Source organism: Emydura macquarii, unplaced genomic scaffold (genome assembly GCF_026122565.2).
Source record: "Emydura macquarii macquarii isolate MOO-44397 ecotype Brisbane River unplaced genomic scaffold, CSIRO-AGI_Emac_v2 contig_1483, whole genome shotgun sequence".
Lineage (NCBI taxonomy): Eukaryota > Metazoa > Chordata > Testudines > Chelidae > Emydura > Emydura macquarii.
In genome coordinates, this window is record NW_027131620.1 from 12,293,009 (window position 1) to 12,314,612 (window position 21,604).

General features: G+C 38.2%; 1 protein-coding gene across 6 annotated transcripts in view; it reads left to right on the forward strand.

The window, feature by feature from the left end:
• Positions 1 to 1,536: 1,536 nt before the first annotated feature.
• Positions 1,537 to 21,604, forward strand: part of ZNF217 (zinc finger protein 217) — a 35,308-nt gene continuing 15,240 nt past the window's right edge. For 2 of the 6 annotated variants that reach the window (XM_067554212.1, XM_067554218.1), the window contains exons 1-2: positions 1,543 to 2,609; positions 18,292 to 20,100. In XM_067554212.1, the coding sequence (XP_067410313.1) occupies positions 18,690 to 20,100 (1,411 nt within the window). In that variant the 5' untranslated portion in view covers positions 1,543 to 2,609; positions 18,292 to 18,689. Of the gene's footprint in view, positions 2,610 to 18,291; positions 20,101 to 21,604 lie in introns of all 6 variants that reach the window. The other 4 variants (XM_067554215.1, XM_067554216.1, XM_067554213.1 and 1 more) reach the window with 4 other exon arrangements.

Genomic DNA, 21,604 nt, shown 5'->3' on the forward strand with positions numbered 1-21,604 from the left:
CAATGAGCTGTAACTCAACTCAAATCCCTTAACTGTCTCCAGGAAAACAAGAGAAGCAACAAAACTGAACTCACCCCTCCCTCACCCCATTCACTTCAATAAGGTGCTAACTTCAGGGTCTAGCTGAGACTGCTAAATGCTTTGCTAACAGTATTATGCCTTCCATTTAATTATAGCATCTAAACACTCAGTTGGAGCTAAAACCATTAAAAATATTATTTTAACTCCCCATTACTTGATACTTTGCTGAGTTCATTACATACATGCTAAAACCTTTTAAAAAAAACAGTAACAACCCACCAACTTCATCAATTAAGCAAATATGTGAGCAACCATCACAACATGTTGCAAGAGTGTGAAATAAACACAAGCACTTTTTTTTTTTTTTAGTGTTACCATTTCTTTCCACTAGGTATGTTACAAAATCCTCTTTCATTAAAAGACTTAATTTTCATAAGTAAGGCTATACCTGGCAACACTTTGTGTAGCTGCTGTCTTTTTTGTTTGTTTTTGTTTTGTGTTTCTGTACTGAGGAAAAATATGAATCTGTCTAAACTTTAATTTATGTAAACTACTCTGCAGTAGCTAGTGTTCGACTGGAATCTACTAGTATGACAGCTATTTTCCCAGAATGAACACAACAGGAAACTAATGAAAAATACTCAGACACAGACGTTATTTACATTTGCTAATTTCCATAGTAAATCCAAAACAATGTGCCATCGAATGCTGCTATTGTGGATTATTACTCTAGAATATTGTATGTGTATATTACATATAAAGCCCTACAGTATTCTAGAATAATAGTTCCTTTATGTGTTTTGTAATTCAGGAAGATAGCTATCTATCTTCCTGAATTAGAAAACACATACAAGAATGAAAACTAACTTGCCCTTGATTTCTTAGCTGTTTAAGGGAAATATAAAAGCAAGTAATCCCATTCTTACACAGCTCCCTCAAAATGGAGTTACTTGATAGCACAAAGGAAACAACCCAGATGGTGTTAATGGTCCCCATTCCACAGACCCATTAAAGACAATCGGTCTGATTTTTCAGAGGTGCGGAACAGCCCCTGTTGAAGTCCACCAGAAGACCTGCAGTTGCTCAGCACCTTTGGGAATCAGGCCAGAATGCAGCAAGAGGATATGCCTCAGCACTTTCATGGTCTCAGGTCTCTTTCCATCCCCACCCCAAAATTAGTCACAGGATTTACAATTTTAAAAATGATCCACTCTGCATCTCTTATAGTCCCTCCCTGTTCTGCCCCCTGCATCCCTCCTGCTCACTCCCTGTTCTGCCCCCTCTGTCTCCTCTGCCCCCTATTCCTGCCCTCCCCCCCCCTTTCCCCCTTAGAACTGAGCCCTCCCCCTTATCCCTTACGTTTCCTTAGCCCCGCCCCTGCTCGCGCGCTGGAAGGCCGCTGAGGAGGGAATGGGGATAGGGCGTGGCCTCTGTGTGGGCGCGGCTAGCGGGGGCGGTGCTCTAGGGGGGGAGGGGGGGTGCAAGCACGGCACAACAGCTGCGGTCAGAGTGGGAGGAATTTATTACAAACAGTGTGGCCTGAGCGCGCTGGCGCAGCGGAGTCCGGGCTCCCTTCAGCAGCAGCAGCGGGGCTGCTAACCCTCACTCGCCCTCTCCCAGGATGCCGGCTGGGGAGGCGGGTTCGCTCCCAGGTGAGGGCGGGGGTTCAGCTGAGGGGTCAGAGCTGCTCGATTCTTGCTGAAGAGCCACATAGCCCCCTTGTGAGGTGAAGGGGGGGTCTCAGCCCCTCCTGAGGAGCGATTGAGCGTGCGTTTTGGGGGGCTAACTGCTTCGTGAGACGGGGGTGCATAACCCCCCCCCCCGGTGAGAAGGGGCAGGCTGGCGAATATAAACAGCCTGCTCTCGGGAAGGTGGCCCATCACCGCGGTATCTGGGCGCCTTGGAGGTGGGGGTCGGGGCATTGGATCCTCCCCAGATGGGGGGCAGGTGTCTGGGGAGGGAGCATAACTCCCCTCCTGAGCAGCGGCATAGAGAGGGTCAGGTGAGGTCAGGTGTGTGGCAGTAAAGCACAACAGCCCCCAGTTTTCCCGTTCCCTTTCTCCCGCCCCTTCTTTCTTTCTTTCTTTCTTTCTCATTCAAACCCCCAACTCTTGTGTATGTCAGTTTCATCCACCACCCGGCAATGGCAGAGAAGGAGCAGCAGCAGCAGGTAAAGAAACCTCTTCCTCCACACCCCCTCTCCAGGGTCTGATCTTCATCCCAGAACCCCCTGGGAGGGAGGAAGAGGCGAAAGAAGAAAAGGCAGATGAAGAATGAATATATCCTTCTTCTCTCGTCTCTTTCCTGCCACCTACAAAGTTGTCGCTGTCTCTGATTTCCCCCTCTGTTGCCTGGGATCACCTCCTGTCCCCCCCAATACTCCCTCTTCCTCTATGTAAGTAGGTGCTTCAAACTTCCATTATATATACCTGGGTATTTGTTTTAAATATTCAAAATGTCGACTTTTTTAATCGGGGTGGGGGTGCGTGAAGGGAAGAGAACATTTCTTTGTGAGTCAGGGATGTTCCTGGAAGAAGAGTTTGGTTTGTAGTGTGTGTGGCTTATGGGGTGTGGGGAGAAGAGATTTGGTAATGAAAAGTTTATTGATCCGTTTTGTCAGTTTCTCTATTTCATTTTGTTGCCTGTTATGTGAAGTCTAAGATTCTCCTGATCGTTTATTTGGTGTCATGTTTCTTTCCTCTTTCTTTAAAGTAGGGGAATTAGGAAGTTTTAAAAAATAAATAAATAATCCCCAACTGGTTTCTACAACAACAAAAGACGTTTCCAAACGAGGACAATACAATTCCTAAGTGTTTGGAGAATTGACTTCACTCCTGTTTCTTAATATCTGTTGGGAGGTATTAGATAATTTGTTTTTGTTTATTTTGAAGTTTTTTAAATATATATATATATTTTTTTATTCCTGGGTCTGTGTGTTTTTTGTTGTTGTTGTTGTTACACATACAGAAATGCTAAAGCTAAAGCAAGCTCTTCTGTATATGCTTTAATGAGCCATCCCATAAAATATGGTGTGTGACTTCTTGTAAGTGTTTGAATTGAAGTGGTTGCCAACAAAATCTCTGTTGAGTTATTGATCTACTGATGAAAGGCGTTTGAATTTAAAAAGGGTTTAGTTTAGGGTTTAGTGTGTTAAAAGTTTTTTTTGTTTTTTTTTAAATTTGTTTTTTAAGATATCTGTATGGTGTTTTGTTTTCTTTTGTATTTGTTTTGTTTTTTTTTGTTTTGTTTTCTTTTTTTTGCCCTAAAATGACCTTGAGAGCTTCAAAGCTACATCAGTTTCTTCTCGGAGAGTTTGAGGAGAGGTAGCACTAGAAGGATCTAGTGCAAAGCGAAAATAGAAATAGGAACTAGAGTAGATGCAGTGAAATGTTTTCAGATAGAAGTATGTGAAAAGGGAAGTTTCTGTAAGTGTGTATGAGAGAGAACGGGGAAATAACGCAGTTTCAAATGCAATAAGAGAGGATGTCATTCTTCACATTTTATTAGGCCTTGAATGCAGGCCTGATATGATCTGGAAGACACAGAAATAAAACGCCTAACTACAAGTTGAATAGCAAGCATTGACTTGCTGACCAGTGCTTACATTGTTGGGGGCTGGTTTTGTGTCTGCAAAGGTATCAGAGCACAGAGCTATGACAATAGCTTGCAAATGCTTTCACGCCATGTTTTATTACTCTTATGAGCTCTTTTATTAACTGTAGGTTTGGGAATCCCAATAATACTCTAATTTATTATTATGTTTAAAAGTTTCTCAGATAATCTGAAGGGGCAGTTCCAAATAAGTAAAATAAACTGCATTCTTCAGCCAAGGGGGAGGGAAGGGAGAAGGTTGAAGTGTTTTGTTCCCCCCCCACTGGTTTTGTGACCTGATGAGTCAATATTTAAGATCTAATGGAGCTATGCTAGTTTGTGAAGGATCATTACTTATTTAATCTAATATTAACGGTTCTTCTAAATTCTAGAGAATACTAAATCTCCAGATTTAATGTTGGAAATTCATTACCTCTTTTGGCCTTTCCTTGAAATGACTGAAATTTCAGATTGTTGAACAAGGTTTAACAGTTATAAGGAGGAATAGCAAATAACTTCAAAAATGTGCTTATTACAGTAATTGATTGATTTGACCTACAGCCAAGCAAACTCTTCTGCACATGCCAGACTTGCTGATTTGATATAATATATATATATTTGGGAGGAGTTAGGTCTTTTGGAATCATTAAAGTGTAGATAGCTATTTAGGAACAATAGATCTGATTTTTAGTTAAGGTTGATTCAATTATGTCTTCATCTCTTTGGAGTTGGTTGAATGACTTGTCGTGAGATTAAGCACAACAAAAGAAAAGGCAGGGTAACAACAGCTGCCTTCCAGTACTGGAGCACTAGTGCTCTTAGCAGGAAGGCATTTTACCTTTTGGCATTGTGTGGTGTCAAGTAAGTTTTAAATGTTAATGTTTATATTTATGATATATAATATGAAGTTTCTAATAATATTTAAGTCCTTTATGTTCATGTTGATTTTTGTCTTTTAAAAACAAAATCTCTTAAGATCTGGTGTTAAATACTGGATTTATCTCACTAACTTTTCAGACAAAAAGTAGCAAACATTCAGCACTCACGAGTTTGTACTTGCTTAGTTACTGTGTGGTAAGAACTTTAAGGTGTGTCCTTAATGGCAGCTGACGATTCTTGCTGAGGAGTCTTGTTTATTTTAGGTGTTTTATACAGAATTTCCAGTGAGACAAATATTACTACATTGACTGCACTCATTCTTCCTGAAAACTGACTTGTAAGGCCTAGAAGAAGAATTTTACCGTGCTGTAATCTGAGTTTATTTTTAAAGAAGTCATTAAGACATGCTGCAAATTTTGAGGGCTTTTTCACTTCCTCTATTAAACATACATTCTCAGGTACTACATATCATATTTGCTTTTTACAAAAATGACTATAGACAGGCTTAATCTACATAAGCATATTTTTGACCTACATTTTCTTTATCAAAATGAAGACTTTTCTTCTTCTAAATAAATGAGTATGAAATTGTTTCCTAGGTTTGTTTTCATTAAGTGGGCTATATTTGTATTTTATAAACAAGGCTACTATGTAATAGCTTCTAGGTTCTGAAGGTTTGGGGCAGGAAGACTTGTTTTAGATTCTAAATAGATAGCTCTGGGGTTTCTGCTTTGTTTTGGTAGGGGAGAAGAAGGGCAAGGATGGGGGGGGAGATGAGGGAGGGCAGATAGAAAGAGGAAGCGAATAAATTTCAGCACCTTTATCAGATCATCTGACAAAAGGTTATTTCATTTTGGCTTCTAGATTCTTTTAAAGCCCATAATTAGCTTCTGAACACTTATTTTGAAGATAGAAAGATTTGACTAGTGTCTTCTTATTCCATGATATTGAGAATTTAGAGTTGCATTGATAGAAGATTGCTTGTTTTTACATGAACAAAGTGAAGTGCTAAGTTATCACTGTTTTCCAGAGACAGTGGTTTAAAAGAGAACTGTGAATTTCAATTGACTTTCAAAATGGTGATTACTGTAAACTTTAAGTTACAAGAATCTGAGGCTTCGTAATTAAGAAGCTCTGGGGGAATGTTAAGTAAGATTTAACTTTTTTTTATGTCTAGTTTTTCCTATCCTGATTTTTGATGCAGTGAATGTCTTAGTACAAGAATTGCTTGCAAAGGTATAGAACACGCTCTATTTGTTTGAAAATGTTAAAACTATTGCTAATGTGTGGGAAGAACCCCATACTTGAAGGTAAAATTCCTTTCTTTAGGCAAATCTGGAAGAAGAGTTTGACCTTTGAACTCACACTGCTTTCAGGATGATTAAATAACGAAGGATATTTTCCAGTGTCTTACACTTACTATCTCATTTTATCTTATTTAATATCTAACTGTTCAGTTGGATTTCAATATAGTAAAAATAGCGCATTTCTGTGCAGGGTTGCCATTAGCCAAGTTTACCACCCTACCTTTCTTTTTGGTACTCTTGATTAGAACATTAGGAGTCCTATAAGATACTCTATTTTTCATATAATTACATTTGTTACTCCAAACTGTCTCAAACCTATTTACTTGTAATGAACCCTCGAGCATTTCTAATGACTTTTGAGCTTTTTTAAAAGATAACTCCAATGACAAAAAGTCAGAGAGTTCTTTATTTCTGTTGCACTAGGAGGATTAGGATTAGCATTGAGTTTGATAGTGTACAAACACTTAGAAAGACATGGTTCCTGCCCCAAGAGCTTTACAACCTAAGATACAATGTAGGGAAGAGGATATAATCCAACTATGTAAAAGTCTATAAATACATTTTATATAAAACAGTGCTATACCCAACTGTCCCCCAGCCTGTATGTGGTTGTGTAATTTCTTGCAGGTGTCATAGAAGGAAGTGACTCTTGCAGGGTTTGGAATCAAATTTGCTTCGCAAAACAAACTGCTTGAATTTTATTTTTGAAGTGAAACAAAATATTTAAGTTCTCACGTTGATCAAAATGTCACATTCCAAGTTTGGTACCCATTAAATGGATGGATGCAGTCTTTCTTGCAAGACCTTACTTGTGGTCATATGACTTGTTTTAGGACATTTACTAATCTATTATGCATTCATATCATCTTGTTTTAATTCTTCTTATTTGTTGGTAACCCTAGAAAGTGACATGAAATACCCTTTTGATTTGAAATGAAAGCTGGTGGTAAGGTGTTTGCAGTGTATGTGCTGGATGAGGAATTTAATAAGAATGATACAGGTGATAAACAGGTTAAAAAGATCATCTAACTAAATAGAATGAGTTAGTCATTGCAGAAGATGGGATCCATTATCAAATGGCCTTTAACTAGGTATTCAAGAGGAAATATCACAATGAAGATACATGTAGAATATTTGGGGGAAAGCCTGTTTTGATAAGTCACACTTGAGCAGAAATCCAACCACGTCCCCAAATAAGTGAATTATTGACTGATGGATAACCATTTTCCTAATATGTACTAAAGATTTTATGTAACTAAAAGTATCAAAGTCTGAGTTTGTTTATGCACAATGGGCACTCAAACACTTTTCTGTGTAATAAAATGTTAAAGTGCAATTCAGATACCTCATAAACTGCATATGGAAAACTGAAGACTTGTCATTGTCCTTGTATCCCAACTTTACTTGGTCATGTTACTTGCCTAAAATAGGTATTGGGGAAATTCCTCACTTACGCCTACTTTTTTTTTTTTTTTTTTAATAAAAGTGTGGTGGAGGCGTGGAAGAGTGGTGGCAAATTTAGATGTACTAGAAACTATAATCTCATTTTTAGTATGGTGTTAGAGGGAGGGGGCGGGAATAGCATAAGCTGGACCTGAAGAATTGTTTTAACTGGTCTTTGTGGTATTCACCCGTTCTAGTAAAACAGAATTTTAAATCTTAAATTGTCTAATGCTTTTAAAGGTCAGTGTTTTTGGGGCCTTTCTTTAAAATCCTGTTTTTGGAGAATAGTATACAATGCAGTTTAGCTTTGTTAGCTTGGTTTCATAATATAAAACTGAGAACTACTACTATTCTCTTACTGCATATACTCATTAATTTGGCACTAGTAAATTGATGTCTCTGACACACAGACAGTTCAGAATTGTTATATCTGTCTCTTTGTGGAGCAAGGACAATCCACAAATGTTTCTACTATAAGATCTCCTTCCTGTGTGGAACAAAGGAGGCAGCTAGATCTGTGTGTCTTCTAGCTATATTTCTTAATACATTTCTATTTTTCTTAGTATCATCAGTTTCTCTCCCTATGGCTGGTTTGTATAGGAAAAAGTGTGTCTCTTTTAGAGACCACGCTCCTTTTTCGGTGGTGTAACCAGCACACAATTTTGGATAAGCCTTGAAAATCACAGCTCCAAATTCAGGTGGTATGTGAAAAATGATGCTACTTAAAGTTTCTGCTCAGATTTCAGTTGAGGGAGGGGTCCGAGTTGCAGTCAGATGGGCAGCATTGGGAGGAGATTAGTGTCTCTGCCAACACTGGTTCCTCAAAGAAGCTCTTATTCCCCAGGCAAAAAAGTAATTTCCCGAAGCAGAGTAACTTTGGATATTCCTATGACCTATTCAGTCTAAAGGGATTCAAGTTTCCATATACTAGGAGCTCTGGAGTAGCTCTTAGTTACCCTTTGCAGGAAGGCAGTTATTTCTCAGTAGAGTAATAAGGTTTTGAGCCTAACTTGGGGAACTGCAGTTTACCAACTCTATCCAGTGAGAGAGACTAAGCAGGGCTAACGTGTTGTGGCTAAAAAGCAGAGAAGTCAAATCCTCTATTTCCTTATAAAGAATATTTTCTCCAAACTGAATGAGGAAAACTATATAATACACCCTGTGAAAGATCAGGTTTACTTTTTCTATTGTTGAGTACCAACCACTTGCTTCACCAAGGCAGGCCTCACCTGATGTGGAGAGAACAATATAGCTATTTTGAAAGGTAGAGGTTGAGTGCTGGTTTACATGCACAAAATTTCTTGGCTTAATGGAATTGCATCATCTCTTGGGAGCAGTGAAACGTACCATAGCACTTATAAACAGAGGGATCAGTATTGTGCTTTCTGATGATTCTTAACACAGGTGTACAGGCCTCTTCATGATGCTTAAAGCATACTTTGTTCCATGGATTAGAAGAAATCCTTCCATCATTCTGCCCAAGTCTGAGAGAAGGAAAAGTTGGTGGTCAGAAGAATACTTATGAACTTTTAAATCAAATCCTTAACTTGTATCACTTTATCCTAAATACCAAGAACTGGATATTTACATTCATTATTGCTCTGTGGTTGCTTGGATGCAGAAGGGAAACTTGCGCAAAATTATGTGAGCTTATAACTTCTGATCTTCAGGAAGAGTAAAATTTCTGATCTTCTTGGATAGAAAGGTCATTTAATCTGCTGAGATGCAGATCTGTCATTGTCTGTCAAAACATTAAAGAAAAAGATACTCTGCACAGAGGTCTCTGTTGGGAATACCTTCAGTGAAGTTCTTGTTTCTATAGTATAGATTTCAAAATGGGTGGAGGAACTTATTAATAGTCATTATTCACTGCTGGTAGTTGGACCTGGCTACATAGAGGAAAATGTCTTCGACTTGCATTTATGCAATCTGGTGTACCCATGAACTTTATGCAAAATTACATAAAGTGGAGAAGTTCATTACTGTGTTGACCAGTATTAAGAGTCGTTTGAATATTATTTATCCTCCCTCACCCTCAGGTACATAGGGCATCCATCAGTTTCCACCATTTATTTCAGTCTTTGCTGGTCTGTTCAGGCTTCATGTTGATGGATTTGTCTCTTTCTCTATTCTTCAGTGTCTCTCCCTCTTTTCAGGTGGTGTCCATATTATCTCTTGCCATGGAGGTCATGTTAGTGGCATCCTTAATGTCCATTATCTTTTTACCATATTTGATGCTTTAGATTGGTTTACTCTACTTAGAATTTCTGATGTTGAAAAATACACTTTCCAATGGACTCAGAATATCTCCCACAGGTATTTACTTTAGAATGAATTGATCTTATCAGTTTCTGTTGTAGATTTCCATGATTCTGCTCCATAAAGGAGCACAGACAGGATACTGCTGTTAAAAATTAACATATTAAAATATCAGTTCCTGTATAATATATATTGTGGTGAAAACTGGTGTGGATTGAGCTTCTTCTCCCTCATATCCATTCATATCATTGCAGAGGAAAGCAACCCAATAGTGTCAGACTGAACAATCTTAATTAGAAAAATTAACAGGTCTTGCATATAAAAGAAAAATTTAAACCCCTTTTAAGTGGGTTAATGTAGTTAACAAGGGCTTTTACATTCTGTATCTAGAGAAACTTGTATACATGGAGGATTAGTTGAAAGACCAATAAATACAATTCTCTTCAACTCTCCATGAAGCTTAATTGTATAGCTTTTAGGACTGAGCATTTAAATTAGGGGTCATATGTTATGTTAACTTTTAGACTGAAAAGAGATCTTTTGTTTTGATCTCTTCTGCAGTTGAAACACCCACCTCCCCACAAATACCCTCTGTTTCCTCTACAAGTCCTCATGTTGTTCTTTATCATACTAACGGTGATCTGTAAAGCTTTTTATTTAAAAGGACTTTTGTGGAGTTAAACACTTGGCATATTTGAAAATCTTTTTTTTTTTAGGTAGGTGAGAATAATGTGTCAAACTAATTAATTCATTACACAAAGATGGGGTTGGAGTGTGAGGGCAAGGCTGTTTACCATGAAAAGGTAGACTACAACATATTCTCTCATAAGCACAATTTTTTGTAAATACTAAAATTTGCAGTAAGATTCAAAGTATTTTAATACTCATATTAAATAGAAAAGTTTATATTTTCTTCAATTCTGCAAAGTCAAATTTTAAATATACTGACCTCCTGAGTCTACTTTCAAGCCATTTGCTTAAGTCAAGCTGTTGTTGTCAAGTTGGCTGTTTGTTGCATGGGTTATGACCTTTGTCTTGATATAGTAAATGTTTGCCATTCTAGAGATGTGTGCTGCCGTTTTTCATGTTTCCAAGATAAAAGGATAACATTCTACCCAAAATGCATAAAGATTTTAATAATGTTGTGTGGCATATTAGATCATGTTTGATTTCTGTTTATCTTGAGTTTTATTGCAGAAAGCAGGCTGTGGACTTGCCATCAGGATCCAAAGTGTGAAAAGACAAACTTGGAATTAAGTGCCAGATAGACATTTGGTTAATGTTTTGCTTGACAATGTGATTATTTTCTAAATGTAGTTTGCCAAAATCGTCCTCTGGATAACTTGTTGAACTATAAATGAAATAACTTTGTATGTTTAGTATGATATGTATACAGTCCCTTGCACAATGCACTGTTAACTGATTGGGACCTTCTGGCACTACACAATACTGATAACATACTATTTTTTTTCTTTTCCCCATTTTGATGTCTTCAGCATTAGTTTTGGATAATACTTGGTACTTTGTAGACCTAATGATCCTTTAGTAATAATAATAATAATTAATAAAAAATTAGTAGTGTGGAACAACTGGCTTTATAACATTGTTTATTAAACTTGTACATGATTGTTCTCAGTGGTACTCTAGAAATGGGCCAGACTGAGCCTTTGCCTGTACCTGAATATCTATGCGGTCTACGCTACAGATATATCCGTATAGCTATGTTGCTCAGGTGTGTGAAAAATCAACACCCCTGAGCAACATAGTTAAACCGACTTAATTACCTCATGTAGACAGAGCTATGTTGATGGGAGAGCTTCTCACATATACGTAGTTACCACCTTTCAAGGAAGTGGATTAACTATGCTGACAGAAGCTCTCCTATTAGCATAGGAGCATCTTCCCTACGGATGCAGCATTGTAAGTGTAGACCTGTTCTGCATGTCACAGCTAAACACAAAATGGAACAGATTGTTCAGCATAAGTAGTTAACACATTTCAAGTGACCCAGTTAAGCTGAAGTGGCCCATTAACATCCCAATGAGAGTATTAGGATGTTTAGGGTCTCTTCGAGTTACAGCCGTAAAACAATTAATTGTAATAAAATAAAGCGTGGTGATGGAATAAGGTGATATCAGAAGTTTATCTGTGGATTAATAGAGGCCAGCAGCATAAATACTACTGTTTCAGTAGTGCCAAAAACATTCAGTAATCATCTGAAGCAACTAACAGGGTTTTTGTTCAATGCTGGCATTAGAGGACTTTCAAAGCTCTCTTGTTCCATAGATAGCAAAACAAGTTCTGCATATCAAAGAAATGTAAGACAGTAGCTTTGAATCCAGCTCTTGGATTTAAGGGTTGGTTAATTTTAACTGTTTTTGAGGCAATTTGTCTGTAGATAAGTCCAGAAATGTTTAACCTGAATCTCCTGCTTTTTCAGTTGAGAAAACTGGAAGAAGTGTTGGTGTGTTGTTGGTTTTTAAGCCGCTGTTGCAGTGTTGGTAGCATAAATAAAACTTTAATAGGCTTATTGATTGTTATGCCTGCTTTAATATTTATAATTGTTGAACGATACATAACTTTACTAGCATAGTATAACAAAAATTTGCTGGTCATTACTTCAGTACTAGGCAAATAGTTATACCTCCTTTTCTTCAGCTAATCTCGTGTTATAACAGGAAACTCAAAGGATGGTCTTATTGACACTCCTTTTGTGGGGGGGAAGAAAAGCATGTTGACTTATAGATGGAACATTTTGAAGCAGAGAGAGTAACCAGTGAAGTTAAATAAGTTCCTTCCTGTAGGTCATCTCTAAAGGAACCTTTGAGAATACAGTATAAAACAATTTGTGTAACTTAATAAAAGGAAATTAAGCCTCTTTACTAGCTCTTCATGAGTGCTTTGAATGTCTTTTTAATTAATGCATTTGTATGCAGCAGCCTTTGTTGTAGTAGCCAGGTTAGGTTAGTTGTGCACTGAAGTTTGTTAAATTTAGGCCTTGTCTATACTAGAAAGTTGTTGTCAATGCATCTTCCGGAACACTGGCCTGTACAGAAAGCTGCAAGCAGGGACTTTCTCTTCAGACCAAAAGATTCCAATGGGGGATGTTGAAATGCCTATAGTGATCCTGGAATCCAGCCTACCCCTTACTGCCATGTCTCATGAAACCTTGTATGGGCAATCTTGGATAGTAGTAAGAAGCGCATCAATAATAGGTTGAGCAGGTGCCAATGACCATTGAATGTGTGTTGGCAAATTAAAAGCTCGCGGGCAATGCCTTTATTGCAGGTTAGACCTAAATGAGGAAAATATTCCCATGGTTATAGTCTCCTGCTGTGTGCTCTGTAATATTTGTGATGCTAAGGGTGGAAAAGTTTCCCCCTGGGTGGAGCACAGAGGTGGATTGCCGTGTGGCTGACCATGAACAACCAGATGTCAGGGCTATTAGAAGGATACAACAGGGGACTGTCTGAATCAGGGAGCCTTGCAGAATATTTTGACAATGAGCACCAATAAGGTGTCTTTGTGAACAGCACAGTGCAATGCTATGACTGCTGTCCAACTTGCACTGTGTATAATTGTGAGATGCAACCACCGTATGCAACAGACAAAGATTTCTTGTTCTTTTTATTAACGAACAATTATTCACAACACACACGAAAAGTTGGGCTGGAGGGGAAAAAGCAGTGAGGGGCGGTGTGAGCTATGACAGCTGGGTGTAAGTCCAGCTATTGTTCTGGAAGCTCTCTGATGGGGTGGAGTCAAGGGGTACCAAGATGGGCTGGGAGTTTGGGGAGGGCCTGGAAAGTAATTCTGTATTGGCTGCGGGGGGGAGGGGCACGAGGGAGAGCACACGTTAATTCACTCTGCAGTGTTTTGAGTGACTTTAGCAGCTCTGTTTGCTCCTCCATGGCCTTTGTCACGAGCTCATGATCTGCTATCACTTGCTCCTGGTTTTCCCTTCTCTTCTGTCTGTCAGTTTTATGATTTTCAGACACTGTCTGTCTCCATTCCCTTTTTTCTTTTTTTTTCTTCCCCCACCTCAGAGGACTGGAGGAGTTCTTGGAACATCTTCTCTTTGCTTCTCTGTGGTAATTTACTTATTAGCTGCAGGCGCTTGGCAGGTTCCCCTCAAGGGCTTGTCTGTAGAAGCACAATAAACAGTGAATAGAAGCATTATTGTGAGTGCAATAACAGCTTTGATGAATTACTGTAAAATACGCCTTTCTCACTGTCCCCTGGAAAGCACACAACTCCATGATCAATCAGGGCATGGTGAGTTGTGCCCAGGGAAAGGGGAAGGCACTCGAGCTGGAGAAAAGGTTTTGGTTATTTGTTTGGGGTATTGAAGAAGGCAGATAGGGACAAAATTTCAAATTGTCACCATTTTCCATAGAAGTAGTGAAGAGAACTTAGCTACTGTATCCATGCCTTAGTCTGCATTTTGGCATTAGTCAAGACTAACTCCAGTGCATACCTAAGCTGCAGCTCATAGCTTTCCCAAGTAGCACCGGTTTAAACTGTCAAGAATCATGTCAGTTTAACTGATGCCCAAAGGATTCTGAAGAGCTGCAATGCAGTGAAACAGCATTTTTGGTCCTTGAAGACCTTATCTTCACTAGAAAACTGACTTTTTTTATTGTACATAATCTCACAAGTGGTAAAGTCCTATTGTGGATAAGGCAGTTTGTAGTTTTTACATATGTTAGCTGGTCATGGTAAACACTAGGTTTCCCTGCTGTCCTCCCTCCCCCAGCTGTAACCTGCTAACACATGTGGAAACTATAAAGTGCCTTAGCTCAAAAGCGGTAAAATCCGACGGTGGACAACTTGTAGTAAATTCTTTTTCCTAGTGCTTCCACTGGTGGAGTCAGCCATTTGGTGTTTCCTCCTGAGGAATGGCAGGTTGTGCTATTGACACTTTTGTGATCAATGTTCTGTTGTATCAGTGTAGTCTTATTCTGAAAGTAAGTACTTGTAAACATATTTCATGTTTGTCCTTCACTGACTTCCTAATTTACTTTCTTCAGTTTAAAAGTAAAAACATGTTTTCCTAATTGCTAATTCTGTATAAACAACCTAGAATCTGAAAGCCAAACTGTATTCTGTTAAGAAAAATGGAAGTGACTAGGTGCTGAGCACTTCTGAAAATCCAGCTTAATGTGTAAAGTACTTTGAATATTGCATCTTAAATCTTCAAAGACGCCTAAGGGAGCTAGGGTTTGAAATTCAATTGGAGTTGGGCCGCTGTCCCATAGGCTATATCTACACGGCACGCGACCTACCTGTCCCTGTCCCCTAAATTCCCCACCCCCTTCTCCCCGCCCCCCAAAAAAAACAACAACAAAAAATAACCCCCAAAAACATGGCGGCAAGTCTTAATCTACAGACCTTGCACTAAAAAAAGTGGTGTAGACATTTCAACTTGGGCTCTGAGTGAGTTATTAAACTTTGTTTAAAAGGATGTTTGTGAAACTTCAAAAATTCAGTCTTTCTCAACAAATCCAGAGAATTCATTGCCTCTAAATGGTTCCAATATGCAAGGCGCTTTGGTTATCTTGTTGGATGGAAGTTAGGAAAGAACTTGGCCCTGGAATTTGGTATGGATGCCTCTCACTTTCTGCAGGAAAGCATTTTTCAGAATTGACAGTTGGTGAAATCAGGTTTTGGTCTCCTACTAGTTTCATGGTGGTATATCTCAATAGTTACGTAGTATACTGCAAAAAGGATCAAAGAAATTATGGAACAAACCCTCCCTCCCTCCAAATATTTGCTACAATGGCATGTAGATGAAACTACATGGAAAAGAGGCTTTTCCTATAACTATATTTCCAGAGAATTTAATTGCCACACAACAAATTGAGACTTTGTAGATGAAGTGGATCCTTATCCTGTCTCTAGCACTGACAGCTTGATCCAGAACATATGTAAGTGTGTGGCGGTAATTTAGGATGATTTTCTCGTACACTTCAGAGGAACTTAACATGCACATGTTAGTATTAATGAATAGCAACTGTTTCTAAGATGGGCCAGTTTCTATGTCGTGTCTAAATATTCACTTAAGTATTAAGGTTAACAGATTTTTTTTTTTTTTTTAAACTTCCACACCTGGATGATTGCTGTCCGTCTTAAGTGGCTTGTTGATGTTGTGCCACTAGCTGCTCAAATTTTCAAAGCTGTCTATTCATCAGTCCTATAAATCAAATACCTTCATCTAGGCTTCTATTATACAACAAAGGTTATGGACTCTGCCACAGGATGCCATCCTGCCCTGTGTAAGATTCCAGGAATGTTGTTCTCGGTGTCACTCCAAAGCCTAAAATATCTGAGTCAATGTGAAGCAACGGAAGCCGCTACAAGCATGACTGAGAGCTCTTTTTTTTTTCAGAATATCACCAGATTGAATCGTCGCTGAATTTCATGGTCTGTTACCGCCCAATTTTTAAGTTCTTGACCATTTTATCGTATGAATTGCACTTGAGCGGCATACAGCTGCAGTAAGGCTTGTGTCTCTACCATGCGAAGAGTCCTAGACCACTGTGACATCAGTTAACACCCCCCCACCAACACCCACACACCAGTTGTCCTTATTCTACAGCTAATTTGCATGCAACAATCTCATTGGTTGTATGAGGGAGACTGCACAAATGGTGGATTATTTTGCCCAACTGCCACCCCATGCACTCATTTGCCACCTGCACAAATCTTCCAGCACAACCCCCTAGACGCATCAACATAATCACTCCCGTAACACAAGCAGCGTACAAAATTGCTCCTCACCACAGCACACACCCCTCATTCGCCACCCCACAGATCTTCACAACTCAACCAGTGTATACAACCCCTAATGCGTGCAGCCCCTCATTGCAGCAGACACTCCTCACTTGCCATCTACACAAATCAACACCTCTTCCATCACAATACATGCATTCACCCACCCTCACTCATACTTACAATAAAACGATAAAGTTAAGTGGCAAAGCCATCGATCCATCACTAATATATATAAATACTAGTGCTTAAATTACTGGAGGCACTGGACAAAGCAAAAAGTGGAAATATGAAATAGTGTTATTAGTGAGTTCACTTGTTTGTAATATATATCAATATTTTTAGCTCCATCGAGAAATTTTGCATACAGCACTAAAATTTTAGTTTTTTAAAAAAAAGACAGCCCCATGTTACTATGGTGTTAGTCGACCTGACTTTTAACCAGAGTTAAAATTAATAAAGAAAATCTTTTTGACTGAAGTTCACTAGCAGAAAAGAGAAAATTTAAAGTTGACTATGTCATAGGCTCAACCTGCTTAGTTATTACAAGAATCTTGAGACTGCATTTAGGGAGGAAGGAGTTGTCTTGATTTCTATGCAGGGTGAGTTTAGGTTGTATTTAGCTACAGCATTATATAAGCCCAACCTAAATTTGACCACTTTTCCTAGTCAAGATCAACTCTTGGTAGTTTTGAAGTGTAAACTCAAAGAATTACTTTCAGGATACCATTAGAACTATCAATTTGTGGGGCATGATGTGCCATGCAGCAACTGACTTTTTTTTGAAGCATAGTAATTCAAATAGTAATTTCTGAATCTCTGGTGGGACGTTTTTGATAAATAGTGATAACTTGTGAAACTTCAAGGGTTAAGGCTAACAATAAATAAATAAAAAAAAGTCCAGATCTTCACACATCTAAAAATCTGATGAAAGCAGTGCATTCAAAATAAGTGGTGGTATATATTAGTTCCTTGGGGTTTTTTTTGGTTTTTTTTCCCCCTCTAAATGACATCAAAGTCCTCCGAACTGTATATCCACTGTCTCATTCTTATTTTCACTGTCCAAAGAAGATAACTTATGACAGTGAATAGATTTAATTTGGTATGTAATTATGTTTACAAATCTACAGTAAGTATAACTGGTCGCATCAAAAATTTTAGACTTATGTAAATGAGATTAAAACATGAATTGCTTTATTTAAGCAATTCTAAATTGGAAGCATTTGGTTTTACATTTAGAAGTTTTTTGGTTTGTGTGTGTGTATATATAATCTAAAATAGATATGTAAAATCAGGTTCAAAATGCAGTGTCTGTGGGCTGTTTATGCACTTACACACTAATACCTAATTCATTTTTGCATACCATCTAATTCTTTAAGACTTTTGCAGCAGAGTGACAGATTTCTAAATAGTGGCATTAGTGTGGTTTTAGTACAGGAATTTACACTGACATTTTACTATCTGCCAGTAATGTGAAAATAATTTCAAGCTGTCTAAACTTGGGAAAGATTAGAATTCTTCTCCTTCCTTTTCATAGACTATAAGGATAACAAACTGCATTCTACATTATCTGTCTAAAAGGCAGTTTTCACAGCACCATTGTGTAACTATCTCAGTTTGTGTCAGTTAAAATGAATTAACATATACACTGAATATGGGTTCAACAGACTTCTATAATATACAATTTGGGCCAGAGTGAGGTTTTTTTATGTAGCTTGATAAAATATGGTGCTTATATAACCAATTAGTTAGAAATAGAAGAAAAAAGAGTTGGTGTTCATAATTATGTTCCTTATTCCCAGTAGGTCAGGGAAGAGATGTAATCAGATATATCCCTAAACCTTCTTTGTGGCATATTGGAAACATATTTTGTTTTTTGAATGAGTGCTAAAGGCTTCTTCAAAATAAAACGTACCTGTGTATTTGAGATATGATGTTTAATGTCTTAAAAAAAAAATCTTAGTGGCTTTATTTTTTGGCTTTGCTAATCTAAACACTAGCTGTGGTTTTGTTTCTATAGGTGTCAGAGTACTCTGTTCTACTGAGCCTCTTCTTCACTCTGTCGTACCGAGTAGAAGCATTTGAAATGTTACAAAAGGAGAAATAAGTGCAGCTGATGACTTCTACAGACTCTAATGTTAAATGAACTTAAAACAGCAGCAAAAGTAGTTCAAGGAATCATTCTTTCACTGAACAAACCAATGGGTATACTTTTAATGGTATATGAATACAGATAAAAAAATCAAACTCATTCCATATTTGTGGCAAGAACTTCCACGTGGTAGTGTTCTAGTCTAGCATATCTGCATTCATATGTGAGGAGAATCTTACAAGTGTCCTTATTGCGACTAGAAAACGTCCCAGGAAGAACTGAGACTTCACATTAAGTTACACGATAGGGAACGAAACGTCGGAAATATGCCAACACAACCCCTCTTAGTATATATGGATGGACCGGATGGCATAGCCAGTACTGTTGGTGCACAGATGGAGAATGATGATGCCTCAATGCCCATAAAAGGAACCAACACAATTTCTTACAAAAATGTGCAAGAAAAATTCTTGATGCAGGCAGAGGGGTGTATGCCTTTGGACTGCATGTTTTGTGATCAGACTTTTAAACATCCTGAAGAACTTGGTAAGCATGTCTTAACTCAACATAGACCAACGCTTTGTGAACCAGCAGTTCTGTGTGTTGAAGCAGAGTATCTTAGTCCTCTTGATAAATGTCAAGTGAGAACAGATTTGCCGTTACCAGACAACAATGAAAAAGAGAGTGAAGAATTTAGCTGTGAAGTTTGTGGGCAAACATTTGATGAAGCTTTTGATGTTGAGACTCACATGAAAAAGCATAAGGACTCTTTCACATATTGGTGTAATGTATGTGGAAGAAGATTTAAAGAGCCTTGGTTTCTCAAAAATCATATGAGAACACATACTGGTAAACCTGGTTCAAGAAACAAGCTTCAACAAGGTTCTGAAAGCCCAGTAACAATAAATGAGGTGGTACAGGAGCATGTAACTGAAAATGTAACATCACCTTACAAAATCTGCATGGTTTGTGGTTTCCTATTTCTCAATAAAGAGAACTTAATTGAGCACAGTAAAGTGCACACCAAAGAGTCAGTGTCCAATGGTGATAGCCCACAAGTCACTGATGAAGCCAATAAAGGAGGAATGTCTCAGAGAGAAAAGTTTCTGCAATTTTTGAACTTAAGACCAAATGTGACCGCAGAAAAGAATAAATCAGAAAAACCTGTGAAATGGATAGCTGAACTGGATCCATTCAATACATATCAAGCATGGCAGCTTGCTACCAAAGGTAAAGTTGCTGTTGGCCATGGACAAATTAAAGAACCAGGGCAAGAAGGAAGTACAGACAATGATGATTCATCATCTGATAAAGAAGAACTTGGTGAAATTTGGAATATAAATAAAGGTAACCAGGTTAGTCAGACTGAAAGTACTGGGAAGTCAAAGGTAAATAAAAGTAGCAATTGTCCAGGAAATGGTACCCTGTCCCAAGACAAACTGAAGCAACCCAGTGGTGAAGTGCCTACTATGGAGATGGATCCTAAATTGTCACAAAACAAAGAGAAACCAACACACTGCTCAGAGTGTGGCAAAGCCTTTAGAACTTATCACCAGCTAGTTCTTCATTCAAGAGTACATAAGAGAGACAGGAGGACTGATACGGAAACTTCAGCCACTTCTAGAACATGCTGTGCAGACATAATTGTGACCCTACATGAAAATGGAGTAGTAGAGCGAACAGAGGGAGGCTCTGAAGATGGATCTGAAGATGGACTAACAGAGACTCTTCATTTAGGTAAGTAGTATATCCGAACATTTTTCCATTTTAGATTAAAATACCACAGTTTACTTGTATACAGCAAGGAAATGTTAAATCATGTTCCTAATTTGGCCATCATAAATAATGACCAGAGATATAAAACGCTATGGGATTTGTATCTTCACTTTGAGATTTTCTCATTAACTTAAATAAGATACTTAATGGCCTTCCATTTATGCTTTGGGTTTAGGAAATTATGATGGTAGATTAATTTACCAAACTAAATAGCAAGTTCAGACAATAGTTTTAAAAAAACAACTAAAATAACTGGCAAAGTAGACGTTTAAATAGTTGATTGTCATGGGACGAGACTTGTAAGAATTCGTTGTCACTGCAGGCTTAAAATTAAATGCAGTGTAATGTACAAGCTAAATTAGTACTTTTTTTTTTTTTTTTTTTTTTTTTTTTTTGGCTATCATAATCATTTTCCTTATCCCTGTTTCCAGGAATCCTTAATTTCACTGGATACCATTCTTGAGAAACTGCTTAGCAACTGTCATCCAGATATAGTCCCTTTCTTTTGAAAAGTAATCACAGAGATGTAGGGCTGGAGGGGACCTTGATGGTCATCTAGACCATCCCTAAGTGGTGTTTGTCTAACCCAGTTTGAAAATCCTCCAGTGATGGGGATTCCACAACTTCCCTTCATAGCTTATTCCAATTATCTATGCATGTAGTTAGTATGTTTTTTCTAATACCAAACCTAAATCAATGTGACTGCAGATTAAGCCAATTACTACTTGTCCTACCTTTAGTGGACAGTTGATCACTGGCCTAATAGTTGTCTTGTCTCAAGACTTAAACATACCCACTTTTTTAACCTTTCCTCATAGGTCAGGTTTTCTAATCTTCTCATTTTTGTTGCTCTCCTCCGGACTTTCTCCACAACTTTCTTAAAGTGTGATGCGCTCAGAACTGGATGCAGAATTTCAGTTGAAGCCTCATCTATGCTGAGTAGAGAGGGACAATTACCTCCTGTGTCTTACTTACAACACTCCTGTAAATACACACCAGAATATTAGCCTTTTTTCGCAGCTACATCACATAGTTGGCTCAGATTAAATTTGTGATCACTGTAACCCTCCCATTCTTTTCAGCAGTACTACTGCTACTACTAGCCGGTTAAACCCTATTTTGTAGTTGTGCATTTGATTTTTTTCCTTTCTAAGTGTAGTACTTTGCACTTGTTTTTGCTGAATTTCATCTTGTTGATTTCAGACCACTTCTCCAATTTGTCACGGTCATTCAGAATTCTAATCCAGTCTCCCAAAGTGCTTGCAACCTCTCCTACCCTGGTATCATTCTAAAATTTTATAAGCGTACTTTTCCACTTTATTATCCAAGTCATTAATGAAAATATTGAATAGTGCCAGGCCCAGGATAAACCCCTCCAAGACCCTACTTGATACATTTCCCCTGTTTGACAGTGAACTATTGACAATTACTCTTTCGGTATGGCCTTTCACCCATCTTATAGTAA